At 52.6% G+C, this 21,701-nt stretch overlaps 1 protein-coding gene across 1 annotated transcript; it reads right to left on the reverse strand.

Annotated features, from left to right (window-relative positions):
- Positions 1-2,544: 2,544 nt before the first annotated feature.
- Positions 2,545-20,432, reverse strand: IGF2 (insulin like growth factor 2). The gene is made up of 4 exons (XM_064425233.1): positions 19,910-20,432; positions 12,224-12,386; positions 5,585-5,751; positions 2,545-5,135 (listed from the first exon to the last, which is right to left on the reverse strand). Exons 1-4 carry the CDS (start codon positions 20,012-20,014, stop codon positions 4,893-4,895), a joined length of 678 nt encoding a protein of 225 aa, XP_064281303.1. The 5' UTR covers positions 20,015-20,432; the 3' UTR covers positions 2,545-4,892.
- Between the last annotated feature and the right edge of the window lie 1,269 nt (positions 20,433-21,701).

Consider the following 21,701-nt stretch of genomic DNA (forward strand, 5'->3'; position numbering starts at 1 on the left):
GGATCTATTTGTCTTTGAAAACCAGACTTCCCCCTTTGTCTGCACTGGGAGCAGTGGAATTGCTCTGCTATTCCAGCCTCGGGGTCGTTTATGACTCACCTGCTCTTTAGAAAATAAATAAAGTGGAAGGGGGAAAGTTGTCAGCTGCCAGGAGATTGTTAGAAGTGCTTTGCTTTATTGATGCTGTGTTACAAATGAAAAGCACAAAAGGTGCAGAAAGCATCTGAGTCTTGCCTGCTGCTGAGTGCATGAGTGAAATAATCCATGGTACAACAGTATCTTTCTCAGGTCTCCTCACAGCCATGTGAAAAATCAGTGGACAATTATAGATGCAACAAAGAAATCAGGTGATTTTAAAAAACAGCAAACGTGGTGCTGGTAGGTCCTTCATTTAGTGCAGCTAGGTCCTTCACTGAGAGACTTCTGACAACAGGCAGGATTGAAGGGATGAAGCTGCTCTGAGACACAGAGGAACCAGTTTGAGGGCTCAGTCTATTGTGATGGCATTAGTACAGCTCACTGAAAGCTAGGTAACAGCTCATCTGCATTCTGGATTTATAAATAACAAAACAAAAAACTCCTAAGAAATAATGTAAAATGGCAAAGAAAACGGAAAAATATCTGTTGGTTAGCGGTGTTTTTCTCCTGTGTCTCCCTCTATCCAGACAAATCCAGAGACACTGATTTATACACCTTGAAAATACTGTGGCCACTTCCACACAGCAAGTTGGACCTTCCCTCTGTTCCAGTATACCTCTGGGTATCACCTGGGAAAATGCCCTCCAAAGACATGTTTTATGCAAAAAAAATTTTGCCCTTTGTTTCCTGCAGAACTACATAATAATGCTGAGACCCAGGGGCTGGAGCTGGGGCTGGGCTAGGATGCAGGGTTAGCTGTCCCTGTTGTTCCTGGGTCTCTAAGCAGCATTTAGGACTTCTCTGCTGAAACTATCCTTTGCCTCCCCACCCTCTCGCACATCAGCAGAGCAGTGGGTGGAGGTCCCTGGGCCAGCTGGGCTGGACGTGGAGGTGCATTAAAGCTCAGACACGCCAGCTGTGCCTCCCCAGGGATCACTGCCCCTCACTGCTGCAGCCATGCTCCTGCAATCCAGCAGCTAAGCACTCGGAGCTGTGCCTGCACAGAGAGGCACCATCACAAAAACCACTTCTGCCCATCCGTCTGAGAAACACATGGGTTTCTTCTCAAGCCTGCTGTCTGAGATTCCCAGGCTTAGCCCATGACTTACCTGCCACCTGGCAAAGAGCCTTTGCAGGCAACAGAAGATACTTGAGACAAAGCAAAGGTCCAGTCTCATCCAGACTCCCACCCTCTGGCCAGGATGATGCTCACAGGCAGCTTCTGCCTCTCCTTGCAAGTGAGGGCAGTCCTTGACAAGCCAAAAGGCAAGATGGCACATTTTGAAGTGTCTGGGTATCCAAAGAAATTAGCTGCTCTCGTCTGGCCCCATGGTGACTCCTGACAGGATAAGGCAAAACAGAGGGTTTATGAAGAGCCCTGCTTGGAAACATCATCATCACCCTTATGGTGCTTCCAGCCTTTTTGCTTTCCTTCCTGGGGAATGCAGCAAGACATTTGGCTGAAGATTTTCTTGCTTTTTAATCAGCTTTAAACACCCTCCACGACAGTGGCTTACACAACAAAGAGGAGAAAAGGACCAAAGTTCCCAAAAGCAAAAAATCCATTGGTTACAATTCTGGTTACAACCAGAAGCCACAATGAAATCAGTCCTCACTCTTCACAGGGACACAACTGAATGTGAACGAAACCTGCATTGGGTCGTGGAACATGGTCAGAAAGGCAGACACATCCTTTCTGCACCGGCAATAAAGTACATGGCCAGAGGAAGCAGTCAGACCTACATCTGTACAAAACCCTCCCTGACCAAACAAAAAAATCCCAAAGGGAAAAATTGTGTGAAATTTTTGTTGTTGTTGTTTATTGCAAATTTTTAAAAGAAACTGTGGGCACTGTTTCACCCATAGTTGTTCTACTACCATACTGAAACTGCAGTGTCCTGCCTTCTGTTTGCTGTGGTGCATGATGTTTGTATGTGATGAAAAGCAGATCTTTGGGATTCCTAAAAACATAAAGAGAAGCTGCATCTACCCCGAGAAACAGAGAAGCTCCATCTATCAGGAAACCAAACCTAGACACATTTCTTTGCTCTTTTTTGCCATCTTCAGTTCCCATCCAGCTTTCAGGTCCCTGAGAACAATCCAAACTGGTAAAAGCTAAGTAAAGCCCAACAGCTGCTGGGAAACAACCCCAGATCTCACCAGGAATCACTGGACAGATGACTGGGGGTTTCAGGGGCGCATCTGCCACAGGAGTGAGGCTTCATGTTGTAGTACATGAAGTACCGTAAGTAAGTAAGAGTACCGCACGCTCTCTTGCAGTTTTGAGCTCCAAAAGAGGAGCTGCAGTGCACTCTGCTCCTCCACAGGGAGTGGCTCTTGGCATGGCCTTCTTCCCACCCAACTCTCTCCCCAGGAGCAAAAATAAATGAAAAGTAAAAGTCAGGCTTCATATTCTGGATGGATATTTATTTGCTTAACAGGTTTTCTTTTTTTTTTTTTTTTTTTTTTTTAATTTTTTCTTTTTTGGTACAAAGCATCCAGGAAAGCTTTTACTTCTCTTTTCAAAAAATAAAAACTAAGTTTTTTTAAAAAAAGACACATGAAAAGGAAAAAAAAAGTCAATTATTTGCAATTTCTCTGTTTTTATTCTGCCTTCCCACCCCACCCACTTCCCTTCCCTCCTCCCTAATTTGGACTGATTTTCATTCTTTTCCATATATATTTAATAAAATAAATAAAGGATTTTCTTTGTCGTGTATTGCAGTGCCATTTTTTTAAACAAAGGCTTCATGGCTCAACATTGCAAGGTAATAACAAACAAAAGGATTATACATTAAAATCCTCCCCCTCTCAAGACTCCCTTAGCCCTCCCCTCCAAACCACGAAATAGAATACAATTCAAGTAGTCCTTTTTTTTTATGTTTTAAATGTATGGATATATAAGACAAAGCAAGTACAGAACTGGTTAACAGAGTGTCCCCATTTTATTAGCAAGTGAGAGTATATCAGGGAGATGTAATTGATTCCCCCCCCCTTTTACGGTTTCTAGACAGATAATATATATTATTTTAAACCCAACCTATTTTACAGCCCTCTGCCCACCTCTCCAACCCATCGACTCACCGAGCCCCGAGCCTCAGGACTCGCCTTTCCCCACCCCGTGCAGCATCCCCAGCCCTGCGGGGACAGGAGCGGCCCTTCCTCCCGCGCAGGCAGCGAGGGGAGCAGGGCAGGGACGCCAGGGGCCGGCCAGAAGGACGCAAAGGGCAAGAGAAGGAAAAGGAGATGGCAGGGCGTGGAACTGCTGCTTCTGCGGGGGCTCGGTGTGAGGGCTGCCCGCCCGCCTGCTCGCTGGACAGCGGCGCTCCAGCAGGGACAGGGAAGAGCAAGATTCCCCTTGGATCGGGAAGCCAAGCTCCAGGGGGGTGTGTGCAGAAGCAGGGCCTTGAGTTCTGACTGGCAACACCTTCATTGTTCAAAATAGTTTGTCTCCAGAACAGTTCCCTTTTAGGCTAAGTTGCGGTGGTTGTGTTGTTTTTGTTTTTTTTTTTTTTTTTTTTAAACAAAAAAAAAGGATGCGTGTCGATGTATTCTGTGTGTGCGTGCATCTGTGTACATGAGTAACAGCCAACTAGCTCGTATGGTCATGACCAAGCTATATTTCAGAAGAGAAAAGAAACACATTTATCACACTTTTCCTAAAACGAAAAGCTAAAATTTCAAGTTCAGTATTCGCTATCTTGTCCTTCCCTCCCCACCCTCCCTTGCTATTTCTGGGTTTTTTCCCTTCCAACTTACTTTAGCACCATAACACATTTTAAACATTACAATCCCTCTTCAGATACTACACAAAATGTCCCATAAAAATAGTGCTTTTTTGCCAAAAAAGTTATATAATATATTATATATATAAATCAACTAAATCCGTGGCAAATGTGCAATGCAGACGCCGCCTCCATTTAAAGTGAGCATCAGCTCACTTTTTTTCTTTTTATCTTCTTTCCCCTTTCCTTTTCCTTCTCTCTTTCTTGCTTTCTCTCTCCTCTTCCTCCCTTTCTCCCGTCATCGGTGATTTCAAAAAAGGTGCAAGTCGATTTGGAATCTTGTAATGAAGCACACACACAAAAACGCAGATGGGGGCTCCTCGGAACTTCTTCTCAGGTACGTTTTTCTTTTAAAGGTGCAAAAGAAAGTTATAAAAATAAGAAAAAACAAAAGAAAAAAAAAACAAACAAAAAAAGAAGAAAAAAAGTGGGGTGGGAATGAGGCAAAAAATTTTCATCCCTCAATGTTTCTCCCCGTTCTATTGTTTTTTTCACTTTATTGTCAAGAAAGACACGGAATGGACGCTTCGAGAGAAAAAAAAGATTAAGAAAAAGGATTTAACTTCGTATCCTTTTTTCCTCTTGCTCTTTCTTTTGTCTTCTGGCGTTGGCACCGGGGATGTCACGCAGCACCCAGCAGCAAAAAGTTCAAGTGCCAAACTGTCCCTTCGCAAGTACAGGCTTGGAAATACCGGGGGCGCGGGGAAACGAAACAGGTGTGGGAAACGAAACAACCCTCCCCCCCACCCCAAAAGGAAGATGCCGTGGGAGCGGTGCTACTCGCCACCGCCGCCGCCATCCCCTCCTTGCTGTGTCAGTTGTTTGGTTGGGGCCGGAGCGGCGTGAGGGTGCCCCGCCGCCCCGCTCCTCGGCTCAGCGGCCCTGGGGACGGAGGGGCTCGGGGGTCGGGAATCGCCAGTCCTCCCGCCCTCCCCCAGGAGATCAAAAATCGAGACAGCTGGTCAGGGTTCATTTCTGGGGGCCAGCCGTTTCCGGGGAGGCTCGCGCCGCTGGGGGCCTCTGGCTGGGCAGGGAGATGAGGGGACGGTGCATCGCCTTGGCTTCCTCGGCCGCTTGCAGCCCCTCCGCCTGCCACCGGTACCGGCGAGCCTGCAGGATGTTGGGCACGTCCCGCTGCCGCCGCTGGGAGCTCTTCTTCTGCCACACGTCGTACTTGGAGTACTTGCCGTGCGAGGGCTTCTGGAAGCTCTCCTGCAAGGAGAGGGACAGCAATATTAGCCTCCCGCTCGAGCCTGCCCGCTCTCCAGATGGGGATTCCCTTCTTGGACCTCCATCCCTCCCATGGAAATATTGCCTCATCCCTGGAAACAGTCACAGAAAGGTTGGACAGGGCTCTGAGCAACCTGATCCAGTAGATGCTTATTGCAGGGTGGTTGCACTAGATGACCTTTAAAGGTCACTTCCAACCCGAACCATGGTATGACTCTGTGACCCAGCCCACCTCTGGTTCCCCACCTTACTAAGAGCTGACTTTTGGCAGCCTATTTGGCACGACTTGCCAATGGTGGCTGTCTCTCAAAAGCTCTGCAGAAACATAAGACCTTGCAGCTGGGGTTTGTTCTCTCCACCCATGGCCTTCCCATCTTTTCTCTCTCTGTTTATTTCAGAGGAGGGCCACCATCCCTGCACAGCCTCCTCACCTTGCTGAGCGCCGGCAGGCCCGCCAGGGAGGTGGCAGAGAGGTCACGCTCCGACTTGACGGATTTGGCGCAGTACGTTTCCAGCAGAGCCAGGTCGCAGCTCCGAAAGCAGCACTCCTCCACGATCCCCCGGTTGATCCGCCGGTTATTTCGTCCCACCGGCCTACCTGCAACAGCAGAGACCCTGGCATTAGCCACCAACCTGAGCTGGACTCCATCCCCAATTCCTTGTAGGCATCCCTCCTCCACCAGCCACCAGAGACTGGTGGGCTCCACATCCTTCAAACACAGCAGCGCTTCTCCCAGACCAGCTGACACGCGCCCGCAAACCAGCCAAGTCTCACGTTAAGACTTTCCCAGACAAATGCTACTGATGCCAACACGTGCCTCCAGCAGCAGTTTAAAGGCACTTTAAATGATGGGGGTTTATCTCCCTCCTCTATCTCTGGCACGGGTGGCTTTCCCGGGCCCAGCTGAGGTGAGGAAGCCCAAGCCCAGCCTGACCGCCAGCGCAGTGCCGATTACTGCGACCGTCTCCGATGTTGATGCTGGCAAGGGAATTTTATTAGAAAGAAGCAGCACAGCGTTGTGGCTGCCAACCTCCCTCCGCCGGATCAACACTCAGGCAGGTGAAGCGAACCAAGGCGGCTAAATTTTACCAGATGGGACAGCTCTAAGACAGCTGCAGAAAGAATACAGGCTCCCACACCTGCCAAGAATAGCTATTAAACTTAATCTTTTAATAAGGGTTCCTCTCCCATTTCTGCCTGCAGAAGGATGCAAAAGTCCATGTCTGGTGCAGCAATGACCAAGTGCATTTCATATCACTGCTTAATGACGGCCAAACTGCTCCAGAGGAAAAGCTTACGTCAGTTTTACCATGTTTCCTCCCCCTCTCAAAATAAAAGAGATGGGTAAAGTTGAATTTCTGATGCAAAGCAAATCTGCTTTGGAATTGTGCCTTCCAGAATGTAAACTGGCCCAAAACAAAAGGATTTTCTCCATGCTTTTGCACGTAGCATGTTATGCTGTTGTGGGGTTTGTAGCCAGGTTTTGCACACTGTCACAAGCACCTCTTCTCAGGGCAAGGTGCACCGAAGGAGGGAAACAGAGGCCAGCAACAGTGGGGCTTGCAAACAGGGTCTGGTACCACATCCCAGCCAGGAGATTTCTGGCGATTCAGAGAGTGAGCAGTGTAAGCGCAATGCCTAGCGCTGCTCACTATGGCATGCTGAGCCGTCACCTCCCAGCTGGCCTGCAGGAACACACACCACTGTCCACACCAGCCCTGTGCATGACCCATGATCCACATCCCCTGCACTCCTGATGAAGCAGGCACTCGAGTCTTAGGCCTTGGTGAAGACCTAAGTCTACCTTACATGGAGCTGACCACTTTCCCTGGAGGGTATCCCACCCTGGATGCACCCAAAGTGCTTCGGGACAAAGAACAACGCACAGTTCTCTATGCATACAGTGCAACCCCACAAGTGAGAAGCAGCCCCAGATGCGCACGTGGGATGCAGTTCTGCGCATTCAATGCAGCCCCACATGTGCAATGCAGACAGTATTCAACACAATTCTCCATGCACAACAGAGCCCCCTGTGCACAATGCAGGCATGCAAAACACCACAAAAATGCTTCACTACGGCCTCTGTAATAGCCTGGCAGCAGGGCACCTGCTCTCTGTTAAAATCAGTTGTGTTCCCATAGACCAGGAGCCCTCTGGTCCATGCTGGTGCATTTCCACCAAGCTCAGAGGTCACACAAACAAACAGCATCAGTGTGCTGGTTGAGGGGCAGCTGACCCATACCATGAAACCTGCCTGTGGGAGTCATTTCAAATGCTTTCTTGTCCACACTTATCCCCATTTTGTCACCACCTTCCTTTTCTTTTTCTCTAGAAGACCTTCAGGCACAACCTTTAACCAACCCCACAGGGAGATGACAAGGTTGGTTCCCCCTTGGCAAAGGTTCATTGAAGGGATCATTGTTAGGAGTTTAATTTTCTCTCTTGTGGTTAATAAATACTGGACTGGGGCCTCCCCTGAAAGGTAGGGCGGATGTGTTGGGTGCCCACAGCTCAAGTGATGCCAGAGTAGGCAGCCTGGGTGGTGATGGCCAAAGGAGGCAGGGACAGGAGCACTCCAGCAACACCCCACACCACACATGGGCCCTGCTTAGGTCCTATCAATTCCAGTGCCCAACTCAATCCATGGCAGGCTGCTGAAGCATTAAGCTGCTCCACAAAGGCATCCTGATATGGGCAGAAGGAGAGTTCAGAAGGGAAAGAGAAAAAATTCAAGTCACCCCCTCTTGCTAGCACATTCCCTAAGGGCTACATTCACACTCCTGCTGAACAGAAGGTTGCACAAGTGATGACACACATGGTTTGAGGAGAAGTTGAGGTTTTCAAAGGTTACATATCTCGTCTCAAATACAGAAGTTTCCCACTTGCAGTTATGTGATTGTTTGGAAAGAAGAGGGGAGGAGAAAAACAATGAGGAAAGAGGGACTACATTCACCGCTGTGCCTTCAAGGGCAATTTCTGGCGTAGGTATGCACAGGAAGATCACGTCAGCGTGTGTTTGCAAATGCCCAGGTGTGCCACCACCAGGGTGAGCTCCCAGCAGGGACCACCACAGTGACACGGCCTCTTCCTCCCTGATTGCTGCCTCTGCCTGGTTGCATATGGCCCCCAGCCCCAATGTGCTGCCCTTTCTCTCCTGCACAAAGCTGCTGCAAGCCGTTCCCCCTGCTGGCACCACTGCCAGCTCCACCGTGACTCTCTGATGGGGCACGTTTCCATTACATAATTGTCCGTACGGACCTTGCCAAATGCCACTACAATCCTCCGGGGGAGAGTCGCTTTAGGAAAAAAAATAAGCAAACACAACAAACAGGAATTTAGTCTCAGAAAGTACCTGGAGACAACAGGACATTGCTGGCTAACAGCAATATTGCTGCTGACCTGGATTGGGAAGAGCGTTTGTTCTGTAACACAATTTACACAGGGACTAAAGGTTGAATTTCCTGGCTTTTGCCCATGGGTGGCATCTCTCTGTACCGCCACTGCCAAACCCAGGGAGGGTTTTGCCACTCCGTCCCTTGCCCCCAGGGGAGAACTGTGTGGGCAGCAGGCTGCGGCATCGCCGGGGCACGCGAGCCACTTCCCATCACAGCAACGACCTCCTCCTCCTGAGGAAATGCGCTTCCTCTCGGCCTTCAATGAATGGCTAGGCTCCCTTTCTCCCGAAACTGTGCTTCATCGAAACCTTCTACAGTGCTGCTGAGGGGACAAGCCCCGAGATGCAAAGTCCTGTGATGCAAAGCCCGGCAGTGCGAAGCCCTCCAGCTGCCTGGGGTTATCCCTGCCTAGGTACAGGCTCTCCTGACAGGGCATCCCAGAAGTGGCACAAAGCCAAACCCGTTCCTGGGAAAACCCAGAGGCCACGTACCTGCAGTTCAGCTATGCCACTGTGCCAGGAAAGGCACAGTGCCCACTGCCATGGGGAACAGGAGGGTCCCTTCCCTAGCACAGACACCCCACTGCTCCCGGCTCCCCAGCCTCACCGGGGCCGGACAGATGCTGCGGGGAGGGGTGCACGGTGCTGGTGCCACCCTGGCTGGGTCCCCTCTCCTCCGGTCAATCAGGCGGTCAGCCGAGTGGAAGGGGACTTTGGGTGTAAACAGTCCCCGTGCCCCTGTCGCAGGAATGTTGGGAGCAACAAGGGGGCCTTTGTGCAGCACCAGGCCCCGTCCCAGTGCCCCCGGCCTGGCCCTCCCCCACCCCGGCACCGCACTTTCCCCCCTGCTTTTTCCTAGTATTATTCGGAGGAGCGGCGGGTGCGCAAGAATGTGCCCCGTCAGCACAAGCGGCTGCAAAGAGCTAAATTCTTATCAGCTGTTGGAAAGGAGGAAACAGGAGCTGTTGTTTACAGAGAAGTCGGCCGCCTCTCCCCCTGCAGCCCCTTCTCCCTCCCTGCCAGTGCTGCATGACAGCAACTTCAGGGCTGAGGCTTCCTCTCGACCTGCCCTGCTTTTCACTCCAGGCTGGACTCAGCATCCCTCCGTGGGCTGTGCTGCTGTCCCTGGGTGGCTGCTGGGGACGAGGGGACCAACCTTGCCACAGTGCCATGGCAGCAAGCCACCACCTTGACAGCAGCTGTGGCCAAGGCAAAATACTTAAAAGTCACAGAGAGGAAGCATCAGCAGTGCAGAGCGAAGCGTGCTCAGATTCAGCTCTAGCTTGTCCATGCATGCCTGGGATAGATACAGGGCTGGCATCACCATGTCCACTGTGTCCCATGGCTAGGTAACCTCAGTGCTGACGGTCCTGCCCCTGCTAGTGCAGCTCTTCTGCAGCCCCAGCTCTTGGGGGCAGCTTCAACATTCTCAGTCCCAAGCACCTGCCAGCCGTGGTGCCTCCCAGGACACCATCTGTGCATGCATCCCCCTTGCACTGGTGCAAAGATCACTGTATTCCACAGCCAGCTTCACTAGCAATGTGCTCTCTTGCAAGAAGGCAGAGCATCACAAGTTCTTAAATAATTGCTTCAGCAAAAAAAGTAATTAATGGATTTTCATACCATTTTTGGTTTTTTCAGTATTACCAGCCTGTCCAGCAGGCAGGCCCTCGGGTACACACAGGATGAGGCTCCCCAAGTCTTTTATTTCCTGTGTGAACAGCTGCTTTAGCACAGGCTGCTCATCAGGTCACACATCCCAAGCTGTGAGGTGCTCAATGCACACCCAGGCCCAGTTTTAAGATGTAAACCCCCGATGGTGCAACACAACTGTGCCCTGTTGCATCTACATGGTGACAACAGTGTAGCCATGTGGGTTTAGGAGTGAAGATGAACATGGTCAGGAATAATCACTTATGAGCCCAACTGATGGAGGTAGAGAGGGAAAAATTAAGTGAAATGGGGATGTCCAAAACCATAATCAAGTAGAGACATTGCCCAAACATCTTCAGTCCCGCATGGCACAGGCTGGTCAGATCCTGAAAGGGTTAAAATATTGGACTATGTTTCACCCCCAGTACCTGGGCTCACCAGAAATATTCAAAAAAGTAAAGACGGGAGAGGACAAAAAGAAATAAAGCAAGAACCCCCTTGCAAGCACCCGACTGGCCACTTGGCACCAAGAGACTTGTCTGCCTTCAAAAGTGTTTTTATTTTGGCCTGGGCAGCTGGGTTATTTGAGGTGAAAGGAGGTCAGTTTGACCTTAAAACAAAAGCCCCATTCCCTTTCATCCCCAGAGAGAGGGAGGAGGGAAGAGAAAGCAGGGAGCGAGACAGATGCTCCTCTACATATAGAGGGAGAAGAAGAGCTGCAAGAGCAGGAGAGGCACTTGCCTCCTTGCCATGCTGGTAAGGGAAGGGGAGATGAAGAGAAGAAGGGCAGCTGCCACGCAAACCTTCGCTGCTTGGCTCCATCCCAGCAAGGAAGTGAAGGAAGCCCTTCCCAATGTGAACCCTGCTGTGGCTGGGTGTGGGATCCCTGCACTTCTCTCTACCCAACATCAGCAGGCAGCAGGAGACAAGTCTAGTAAAGCATCCAGGTTGGGAAGGGACATCCAGGTTGGAAAAGGACATCCAAAGCCGTTCCCTAACTTCGCAGCACCCCGTTGTTCCCTGCACAATCAGACTGGAACAAGAGGGAGGCTGGCTCTCAAATCTACTCCTCAAAAAAACCACCCTGTTTACTTGAAAGTGACTTTTCAATTCCTTTTCCCAAGGCAGAGACAAGACTGCCAAAACCACCATGTGCAGCTGGTATCTCCATTCTCTTCCCCTCCATTTGGCTTTGTGTCTTTCCTGTAGTCAGTCACCCTGTGGCTCAGTCCTCAGTGGGGAGCAGGACACAGTGTCTTCCCACTCCCAAGCAGAGCAGGGCACCGAAACACCAAAACAAGGTTATCACACTTGAGGCACCTTTGCCCACAGATTACTGAGCATCCATTGTCACTGGTTTACTCCTCATCCTCCCTGTTTACCAGCTAATCCATTCTACTGCCAATGGTCCAAAGACCCAAAGCATCCTGGTGGAAAGCCCGCTGCAGTCAGCAGGTCTGAAGCCATCTGCACGCTGCACACAACAGCTGCCCTGCATCAGCTGCCCTGCAAAGGGGTAAGACATCACTCTTCAGCAACAACTTCACCAGTGGTAGCTGGGCGGTCACAAAGTTTTGGGAGCAGCCTAGAATGTACTGCTACACCCAAGCAAAGCCTCCCAGGAGGGGAGAGTGCTCAGCTTCCTGCCTGCTGTCAGGATGCAACGCTTAGGCAGCAAAGTTTCAGAATAAACCAGGACCCAAGCTCAGCAGAGCTCTGGCTGCAGACATCCTCGTTACTGTAATGATTGCCCTTATCACTGGCGAACCAGCCACATATGGTTCCCCAGACACATTCAACTCTCCCAAGCATCAGATGCGGGACCCAGCTTCCCCACGGTCCCCAAAACCAGTGGATGCATGTCACCCTGAGCACACCCATTTTCTTGCTCCTCTCCTGGCCTTCTGCCATACACAAGGAAATCACGAAAAGCATCAGGCTGGGAAAGCCCTCGTTTCCCTCCCGGCCTGGCTCTGCTGAGGCAAGGTGTGGTGTGGGGGCAGCCTGCTGCCCAGCACTTACTGAAGTAGAAGCCCCTGTCCCCGCAGACGAACTGCAGCGTGTCCACCAGCTCCCCGCCGCACAGGGTCTCCGCCGTGCCGTAGGCGGCGGCCGAGTCCAGCGCGTAGGCCAGGAAAGCCAGGAGCAGCAGCAGCATCCGCCTCGCCGCGCACATCCTCGGCACCTGGGGACAGAGGCACAGCGTTAGCACCGCGGACAGACCCCCCTCTGCCACCTCCCCCGGCCCCTGCCCCCCGCCCGCAGCACGCCGCCGAGGGGATGCCCAGCCGGGTCGGGATGCTGCTGCTGCTGCTGCTGCTGCTGCTGCTGCTGCTGCTGCTGCTGCAGCAGGGAAGGAGCGGCAGCGCTGCGACAGCCGCTGGGGTGAGGCCAGCTCCCTGCGCCCGGCCCGCCGGGCAGACAAGGTTTGCATTGAAGCAGGTTTTCCATTGGAAAATCCCGCTTCAGCCTACCTCTAAAAGGCTTTTATTTCCCCTGCTCTTTCAACAGTGTGATTTTTTTTCCCCCCTGTTAAAAGAGAATTTATTCCAGTTATTATCAGTATGTGGTTTTTTTTCCTCTTCTGATGACAGGTTTTGGTGCCCTGTCTGAAAACATGTCCGTGCAAAGCGAAATCAAGTGAAGCTTCAACCTGTCCTAGAGCTGCTTTTGAGGAAAGCTGGGAAGAAGAGCTTTTGTCCTGGGCATGTGGGAGAGATGAGGCTCAAGCAATCAAGAGGCTGATTGCACAAGCTGTGTTTGCTGACAAGAGTTGGGACTGAGAAGACATCCCTCAGGAATAATGTGATCCCATGGGAAGCACACCTGAGGCATTACTAGGGAGGGTAAAAGCAGTGTCAGACAGTGCAGAGCATTAAAAAACAAACTCCCTGGATATTTGCTAACTAGCCCAAAGACTCGGCTCCAGCAAACAGCTTTACCTCCGTGTCAGCCTCTGCAGGTGTGAAGCAAGGGTGCTATCGCCCCACTGGATGGGGCAAAACCCATGAATGGCTCAAGGCATTATAGTCCCTCAGTGAAGAGCCTCACAGTACACATACAGCCAAATAAGACTGGGCTTTGACCAGACAGGTAAGCTCAAAATGAAGAGATGCACGTCAAGATAGCAGACGGTGGGGTGGCAACCCTAACCTCAAGCAGAGCATCCTCCCTCCTTGCTAATATTCAACCAAGACACTAGGTCTCACATCCAGCTTTCATCACCATAGCATCTGAGCAGCTCGAGAATAATATCAGTTAATGAATATTACCTCACCCCCCCGGGATGCTCAGAGATGGAGCCGAAGCCCAGGATAGATTAAATGACTCGCCCAAGGTCACAGGGGAAGTCTGCAGCACAGCCAGGAAATTAGCCCAGGTCCCCCAAGACCCCACTACGGTCCTGCCAGCAATACAGACACCCTTGCTCCCGAATTTTTAGTAGCACGTAGCTCAAATTGTCACCGCTAGAAATGCATCATGCTTACAAGTCATGAGTTCTACTGAGCAGCGGAAGGACAGGCATCAGCAGCAGGAACAGCCAAAACAGAGGTTTCAAGGTCTGGATGGGCTGTGGAGGACATTCCTCCTACTTCAGCTTTGATGGCCATAGTATTTATTGTTCACCCTGTGCTGGCAGAGGTCAGCAAGCCTGGCAGAAGCCCTCCAAAGCTCTGGACAAGAGGCAGCAGCCCTGGGAACAAACTGGTCTCAAATCAGCAAGTGATGGGATCAGGACCAGCTTTTCCAGCAGCAATGGTCCCTTCAGCACACTGCAGGGACTTTTTTCTGTATTACAGCAGGAGCAGAGGGATGGCACCAGGCTCTGACACCACGCTCCCAAGTTGTAGTGTTTTACCACCAGCACCTTTTCACCTCAACTTTTTTTTATCAAGCAGCCCACAGTTGTTTGTTGGGCCTCTCCAACATGAACACAGCATCACTTTCACTGCTGGAGTCATGCCTCTGATGCTGCAGCATCAGGAGCCAGATCTCCAGCTGACAACAGACCAACCACTGTGTTCCTGTGCCTTTTTCAGCCCTTTTCTTTACATGCAGATCCCAGCTGCTGGTGTCCCCAAGTCTCAGGTAGTGCCAGCGCTCATTGCCGGGGTGACGGATTTTCCACCAGCCAGTGTTGCCATCAAAGGCACTCATATGGGATGACTTCAGGACACCCACAAGATCCCGTTAGGCTGGTGCTGGCTGCGGGCACTGTGGCTAATGAGCAGGCTGCATGCTGGCCTCCCCAAGCCACAGCCAGACCCGACACGAAGGGGTTGATTGGTGGCACAGGTGACAAGCACCATTTTTCCTTCACATTCAGTCTAAAGAAAAGGGTGAGATGCTCTGAAGCAAGGGGAGAGAGAGATTTTGTCAGCAGGTGATATTTGATGCTGAGGAGACCTGATACCTTTTGTGGAAAAACACTTGTGCTCCTCAGAAAATACCCGCTCCTCCACAAGCTGCACTGCAAGCCCCTGGCAGCCTGCCCTGCCTCCACTGCAAGCTCTTTCCAGGTGCCCACACACCCCAAAACTCTGGCCAGGAAACGCCCCTGAAGCAGCAGGAGCAGGGAGAGCCCCAGTGCTGTCATCCAGAGCACGGCTTGCCACGGTGGAGGTGGGAAATGCAGCTAAGTCCATCTTTGCCCACGCACCTTCACCAGCCCTTCCCTCTGCTGTCACCTTGGCGTCTCCCTGCTCCTTCCAGTAGCTGTGTCATGAGAAACCAGGCAGCAAAGCAAAGAGCATCTTTATTTACTACCCAGAGCTGCAGTTTCTCTCCACCTTGATGGAACTGCGACTCAACTCAACCCCACAAATCCTTCCCTCTCCCTTTGGCCCTACTGACTCTGCAAATGAAAAGCCCCCAGACTTCACACAAAGGCTACAGAGGTTCCCAGGGTTCCATCACTGGCTCAACATGTCCCAATAACCTTTCAACTGATCCTTCCCTCCCTCACAAGCAGGGATGAGCAGGAAAGCTTGCACCCACCTCACCATGGCTGCCAGAGCAGGTGCTGCTCACCCCAAAAGAGAGTGTCATGGCACAGCTGGGTACCCTGGGTACCTGCAGCCTGGTGGGTGCAAGCACCATGCCAGCTGCACCGATGGCAGGAACTGAATGGCTGCTCAGCATGATGAGTCTAAGCCCTGTGAATATCTCCAAGACTTCGTTCTCCACTGGAAACATGAGACAGCACAGCTTTCAGTTTCTAGTCCCAAGCATTAGGATAGGCATGGTCTCCTCAGCTGTTGAACAAGAGCAAATTCACACCAATGGTTGGAAGAACCTTCATATTTTATTAGAAAGCCTCTATTACATGAAATGGAACAGGAATAAGGCAGCGCAAGGGAAGTGGGCCACTTCCCTAAAGGACAAGGTCCTGTCTCTGCTAGAGAGAGGTTACAGCTACCACTGTCCCATTCTTGCCAAAGCAGGTTCAACCAGCCACTCTGACTGCTATTGCTCCTCGTGCCCAGGTAGAGCTCAAAGGCCTTAGGGTGAAGTGGGATGGCAGCACAAGACATGCCAGATGCCCAAGAACCTGAGCACCAAATTCCTCCTGAGGAGGGCTTGGACCCCACAGTGTGCAAGAGGGCAATGCAAGAGGAATCTCTTGGTTGCACAGGTGACCTGTACCATCCTGGGAATCACACTTGAAGCTCCTCTGAGTAACTCACATCTGAAGCAGCATGATCAGTGCAGAGCAGGCCCAGACAAGGTATCAGCACACACTGCTGGCCTCTCCCTCCCTGGAGAGGGTCTGCTTTGCTCTCCACCCTTCATGCCCCTCTCATGCCTTTCCTGGCATTCCCAGCACCGCACACAAAGCCAGGCTGCCACTGGAACCAGTTCAGCTGCAGGCTGCCATGTGCAGGATGGTCCTACCTTGGAGCTGCTGTGCATTCCTGCCTTACGGCACATGCCACTGCACCCACGGCCAGGGACCCCCAAACACCCCCAGGCAGCAGAGAGGGTTCTCTCTGAGAGGCTGTGGTGTGCTGGGAGTGAGCCCGAGGGCAGGTCTGCAGTGGAGTCACCCTCCCACCCGAGACTGTTAAAGGATTTTTTCAGGATCTGCTGCTGAATCAGCTGGATCGACAGTTTCTGTCCAGCTGCTGGGGAGTCGGGGGCCAAGAGGCCACAATGTGCTAAAAGGCCCAGTTGCCAAGTCTCGGAGTACAGCTCAGGCATCCCTTGCATCCAGGCTTGTGCTGAGCAAACCAAACCATGATGCCTCTTGGGCAACAAATATCTCCCCAAAAACAGAGACAAAACCTCCTGTCTGACCTAATTCCTTCTTCAGTCTGGCCTTCATTGCAATTTAATATGAACAGAACAACGTAGGAGGGAATTGACAGATGGCCCAGTCTGTAAAATTTGGACAGCAAAAAGAAAAAGAAAAAAAATCTTGCTTCTTTGTGGAGCAATGCAGTGTTTAAAAGGGAGCATGGCAAAAGAAAAGTCATGATCCCAAACCCAGTGGCACGTGTCAGAGGGGAAAACCCCAGTTTACACATGCCAGCATCCCTTACACTCCACCCCTTCAAAAAAAAAAAAAAAAAAGAAAAAAAAAGGCAGACTGATGTTTTGCTACTCTGATGACTGCCTGTGAGAGATGCTGAACATCTGTCCCTCTGCATTATTCCTCTCCATGGAGGAATGCCCCAGGAGAGCGGGAAGCTGACCCGGTTCTGAGCGTGGCAACCCCGAGGGAGCAGGATGTGGGCATGTGCCAACTCGCAAGCGCCAAGTGAACGCCGCCCCTGCCCACGGGGCAACCCAACCTCACCCAGGGCACTGGGCCATGACGCCCCGAGGTGCCAAGGAGCCAAGGCATAATGGAAGCCAGTGTGAGAGGCAGGTGCCTTGGCAGCCGAAAACCACCCAGGAACCGCATGTTGGGCAGAGGCACAGGGATGAGGTGCACAGCAGAACCCGAAGGCAGAGCAATCACCTCATGCTGTGCCACAGAAGAGCCTCTCCTTTCATCTAAAACAGAAAGGAGATTTCCAGCCACCCACAGCTTGGAAGAAGCAAGCTTCAAAACACAAAACTTTTGACCACTGAGTTGTCAGGAGAGTAAAAACTACTCAGGAGGACCAGGGGTTTTCCTGTTTATCTCAGGCTTGAAAAAAATAAAATACCTTCTGATTCTTGGCACCTGGCTTGCATGACATTCATATGGCTGAGGCTGGCAATACTGCTGCTATTTTTAGCCCTCACTTTTTTTGTCTTCACTGCTCGTCCCCATCAGCAGCCCGCTCCACCCCACGCCAAGGTGGGGAGTCACCTTTCTGCCTTCCATCCCGTGAGCCTGGAGAGGCACCTGCCTCCTCTGCCTGTGGGACAGGGGCTGGGGCAGGCAGGGAAGTGCTGCCTGCACCCCATGTCCATACTGCTGCAGGAGAACTACTGTGCCTGTGGAAAAATCAAGCTGAAAAAGGTGAATGGGGTATTCAGTACCATTTACTCACCCCACTGGGGAGTAAGAGTGTATTGCATAAATTTTGGTATGCAGCCCAGAAATATTTGATTTATTGTATTAAAAAAAAAAAAAAAAAGGAAATGCAATCTTGCTTAACTCTTCTAAAGACAGCTGGCAGGACCCAGGGAAGGGATTTAAGTCTGTTTTAGTAGCCTCACTTAACTCCTTTCTTTATTGTTCCTCTCTCCTTTCTGCATTCCCTTCCAAAACCTGGAGTATATCAGGGAAAGTTAACAGCAAGTTAAGCTGTTAAATCAGGAACTGTGGTGACTGGAGTCTACTGGCAAATGATATTCCCACAACACGTTGAACTTGCTTTATGTCTTGGCAGAGCAACTTTAACCCCTTCAGAACCGGGCTGTAAGGCCAAGGCAGACTTCCTCCCCTAGTGCCCCCCACCTCTCCTGACCCCTCACACAACCATGGCGAGGGAGGCCGATATCGCTTTCCCTGCTAAGACACTCATCAGCTTTTAAAAGCAAAGACAATCCAAAGAAGGATCGGAGAGGTCAGCCCCAGGACACGAGCTGGGAGAGGGTGGGCCACTTACAGTGCTCGTATGCACTGCTGGAAACACACCAACTCCTCGGTCCCTCTAAAAATAAGACCTCACCTGCTGTGTTTGCTTTATTTAAAAAAAGAAAAGTACAGAAACGCTTTTCTCTGGTGCTCCGTGAGACAAGCTGGGCTCGTGCTGAAGCCTATAGGAATCAAGGGGAAGACACACACTGACAACTCTGCGTTGACTGGTCAGAGCAGCAGCCCTCCAGCCAGGCTGAAAAAAAGATCACCTGTCAGAAAGAGTGCTGGGACACACACGCAGACACATTTTGGCTCTCAGATTTCATGCAGCGGTGGGAGGGGACCTGCGGTGTCAAATCTTTTATCCCTTAATGAATTTTCACAGGAGCTGGGATAGCCCCTTTGAAAGGCTGAGTGAACTTGTGTGGGTGTCAACAACACGGAACAAGATTTACAGCTCTGACCCATTCACCCCCACCAAAATTGTCAAGTTGGGTCCAAAACAGCACAGTGGAAGTCAAATCAGAAGTGTCAGTCAGTTTTATACCTCCAGATGTCCTTAGCACAAAGTCATCCTTAACAAAACCCCACGACCCAGGCTCCTCAACTCCACTCTAAATCAAGGCAAGAGGAGGAATAAAAATCCCAACACGTTGAACCCTGCAAAGTAAAAGGAAAAGAAAAAAAAAAAAAGCCTCCCACATACACACACAATCTGACAATAAACAAACCCGAAGAAAAACATGCCTCAGTCTCCCAAACACATCCCAGCACTTGGAAGAAAACTACAGATTTTGTATAGGAAGCCTGGGTTGAAAGCAGAGGCTCTCCCGAGGTGTCTGTTTAAAACCACCCACACAAACCTTGTTTTTACACTTGATTGCTCCACACCACCCTAGCGAGACCTGGCGTATCAGCAGCCCTGCTGAAGTACCCTTGGCTGGAGGGGAGGCAGCCACATCTGCTGGTACAGTTACGCTAAATCCGAGTTCCCTCATGTGCCCCAATTCCCTACTGCTCAACAGAGTGCTAAAACCATTCCAAGTTGCGCTCTTAAAACAATTACTGTAGGGAAAAGCAACTGGGAAAGAAGAAGAAGAAAAAAAAAATTTAAAAATCACAGAAACTCGAAGGCTGCGCGCCAACCATTAACTCTCACTCCATTTTGGCTTCGCTCTCTTGTTTTTCCTCTCTGTATTTTTATCCCTCCCGAGACCAAACACACCGCAGTGTTTTGCAGGAGAGAGTTTAACAATCTCCCCGCTCTCCGGGGCCGGAGAACCTCCGGCTCCCTCCCCGCGCGTCTCCCGCTCCCGCAGCCGCCCGGCGGGGGCCGCGCAGCCCTGCGTGACCTCGCATAGCCCCGGCCCGGCCCCCGCACGCCCGCTCCGCCGCTCCCCGCGCGGGACCGCGCCGCCGGCAGCATCCCCGGCGGCGGCAGCATCCCCGGCGGCGGGCGGGACCCCCGGGACACCCCGCGCACCCCACCGCAGCGGGGCCGCCCCGCCGGCCGCGGCTGGCCCGGCGCTCGGGGTCCCTCTAGTGACACGCGTGGGGACGGCGCGGCTCGGGATGGCTCGGCGGTGCCCGGGCGGCACGGCGCGGCACGGCACGGCTCTGCCCGGCACGGCGCGGCGCGGCGAATCGCACCGCGCTCTGCCCGCGGAGGGCCAGCGCGGAGCGGCGCTTACCTTGGCGCTGCCGCTGCTGCTCTCAACTTCTGGCGGCGGCGGCGGGCCGGGGAGGAAGGCGGGCTGCCGGCAGCGCTCATCCGTGTGTGCCCCGGCGCTTGACATGCTGCTCTCCTGCCCTGGCAGCGATCGCGGCTTTGGCTTGCCTTCCCCGCGCCCTGGCACCTTCTCCTCGCCTTGCCTTTTTGGTATGTCAAGTCCCTGCTGGATTTTGTCTGAAGGATGTTATTTTGTTACGATCAGGTATTCTGTTATTCTAGAGAAAGAGCGAGCGAGCGCTTTCTTTTCCTCTCCTTTTCCTTTTTCCTTTTTTTTTTTTTTCTGGGTTGTTTTTCGCCCCCTTTTTTTTTTTCCTTCCCTTCTCTTTCTCTCCTGCTTTGGCTGCCCCTTTGGTGGCTGTCGCTTTTGTGTTTACTGAGTGCGTCCCTTTGGTCGGGGCGAAGGGACCGGCTGCCTCGCTGCCCGCTGCTACCGGCTGCTGCCCCACGAGCGAGGAGACAAGCAGGGCGCTCCGGCTTTTATACCTTTTATACCCCCCCCAATGGGCATGCTCTCCCGGCGAGCACCAGCCCGGCCACGCAGCCAATAATGTTGCAGAGCGGTCTAACCCCCTCTCTTCCCTCCCTCCCTTCCTTTCTTCCCTCCTTCTCCCTCGTAACCCTCCGGAGTCCAGCTCGGGAGGGAAGAGGGGACAGAAAGTTTTTGCCGCACGGTTTCTTTGCGTGCTGCTGCCCGGGATGGGAGCTGTACCCCTTCTGCCGGCCCCGGGTGGGAGGGGGGCTACGCGCATCCGCGGCCGCCCCGCAGGTGCGGGGACGAGCTGCGGATCCGCGCCCCGAGCCCCTGCCCAAAATACCGGGGGGCACCCCTTGAGCGCCTCTCGCTGCGAGGTGGCCAGCCCCGAGTCCCGGCGGGGTGACAGAGAGGAGATCGCCCGGTCCGTCCTCTCTCGGTGCCCCTGTGGGTGCACACGGGCACAGGTGTCGGCGCCGGCTCGGAGGAGCTCCCCGGCCATGGCACGGGCATTCCCGGCCGGCCGCCGTGCCTGCCCCGCTGCGGGCAGCGAGCCCCGCGGCCACCCTGCGTGTCCCTGTGCACAACATGGACGCTGCCCCTCCGCAGCCGGCTCTGGCACCTCGCTGAGCACCTTCCCGCCGCGGTTCCCGCTGCCTGGGTCGCCTCGGCTTCCCGCCGGCTCCTGCAGGCGAGCACTGCTGCCTCTAAGCCAAAGGGACTTTTCCCAGGCTTTGCCGTGCGGGCAGAACGCGCTCCCGCTGCTCCGCGCTGCGCACCGGGCTGCATCGGCCGGCACTCGCCCGCTCCCCAAGATCTGCCTTCCACGCCTGGCCCGGGAAGGAGCCCCGCTGGCTTTCAAAGGCAGCCCCCAGGCAGCCCCGCTGCCCGGAGGGTGCCCCTCTGCAGGGGCAGGCTGCGCACACCGCGCACCCGTGTCGGAGCAGAGAGGAGCAGGGCTACCTGAGACCTGAGCGGCAGGTAGCGCTTGCCATAGCTGGTGGTGCGAAAGGGCAAGGATGCAGCAGTCCTCACCCCAGCATGCAATAAAACACCCTTCCTTTTTTTTGGTTTTTTTTTTTTTCTTTTTTCAAGTTTGTACTTTATGTTTCCCTCCAAGGATCGGGGGTTTGCTTCGTCTCTCAGCAGTCGGAATTGCCCTAAACGTGCCCAAGAAAACGTGGGCAGGATTATCCTTTCTCACTAGGCTTTGGGCATCCCTTCCTTTCGTCCCTAGCATCCTTCTGTTTGCTGTGCTGTGCTCTGGGATGTGTCGCTG

This window comes from Passer domesticus, chromosome 6 (genome assembly GCF_036417665.1).
Source record: "Passer domesticus isolate bPasDom1 chromosome 6, bPasDom1.hap1, whole genome shotgun sequence".
Taxonomy (NCBI): Eukaryota; Metazoa; Chordata; class Aves; order Passeriformes; family Passeridae; genus Passer; species Passer domesticus.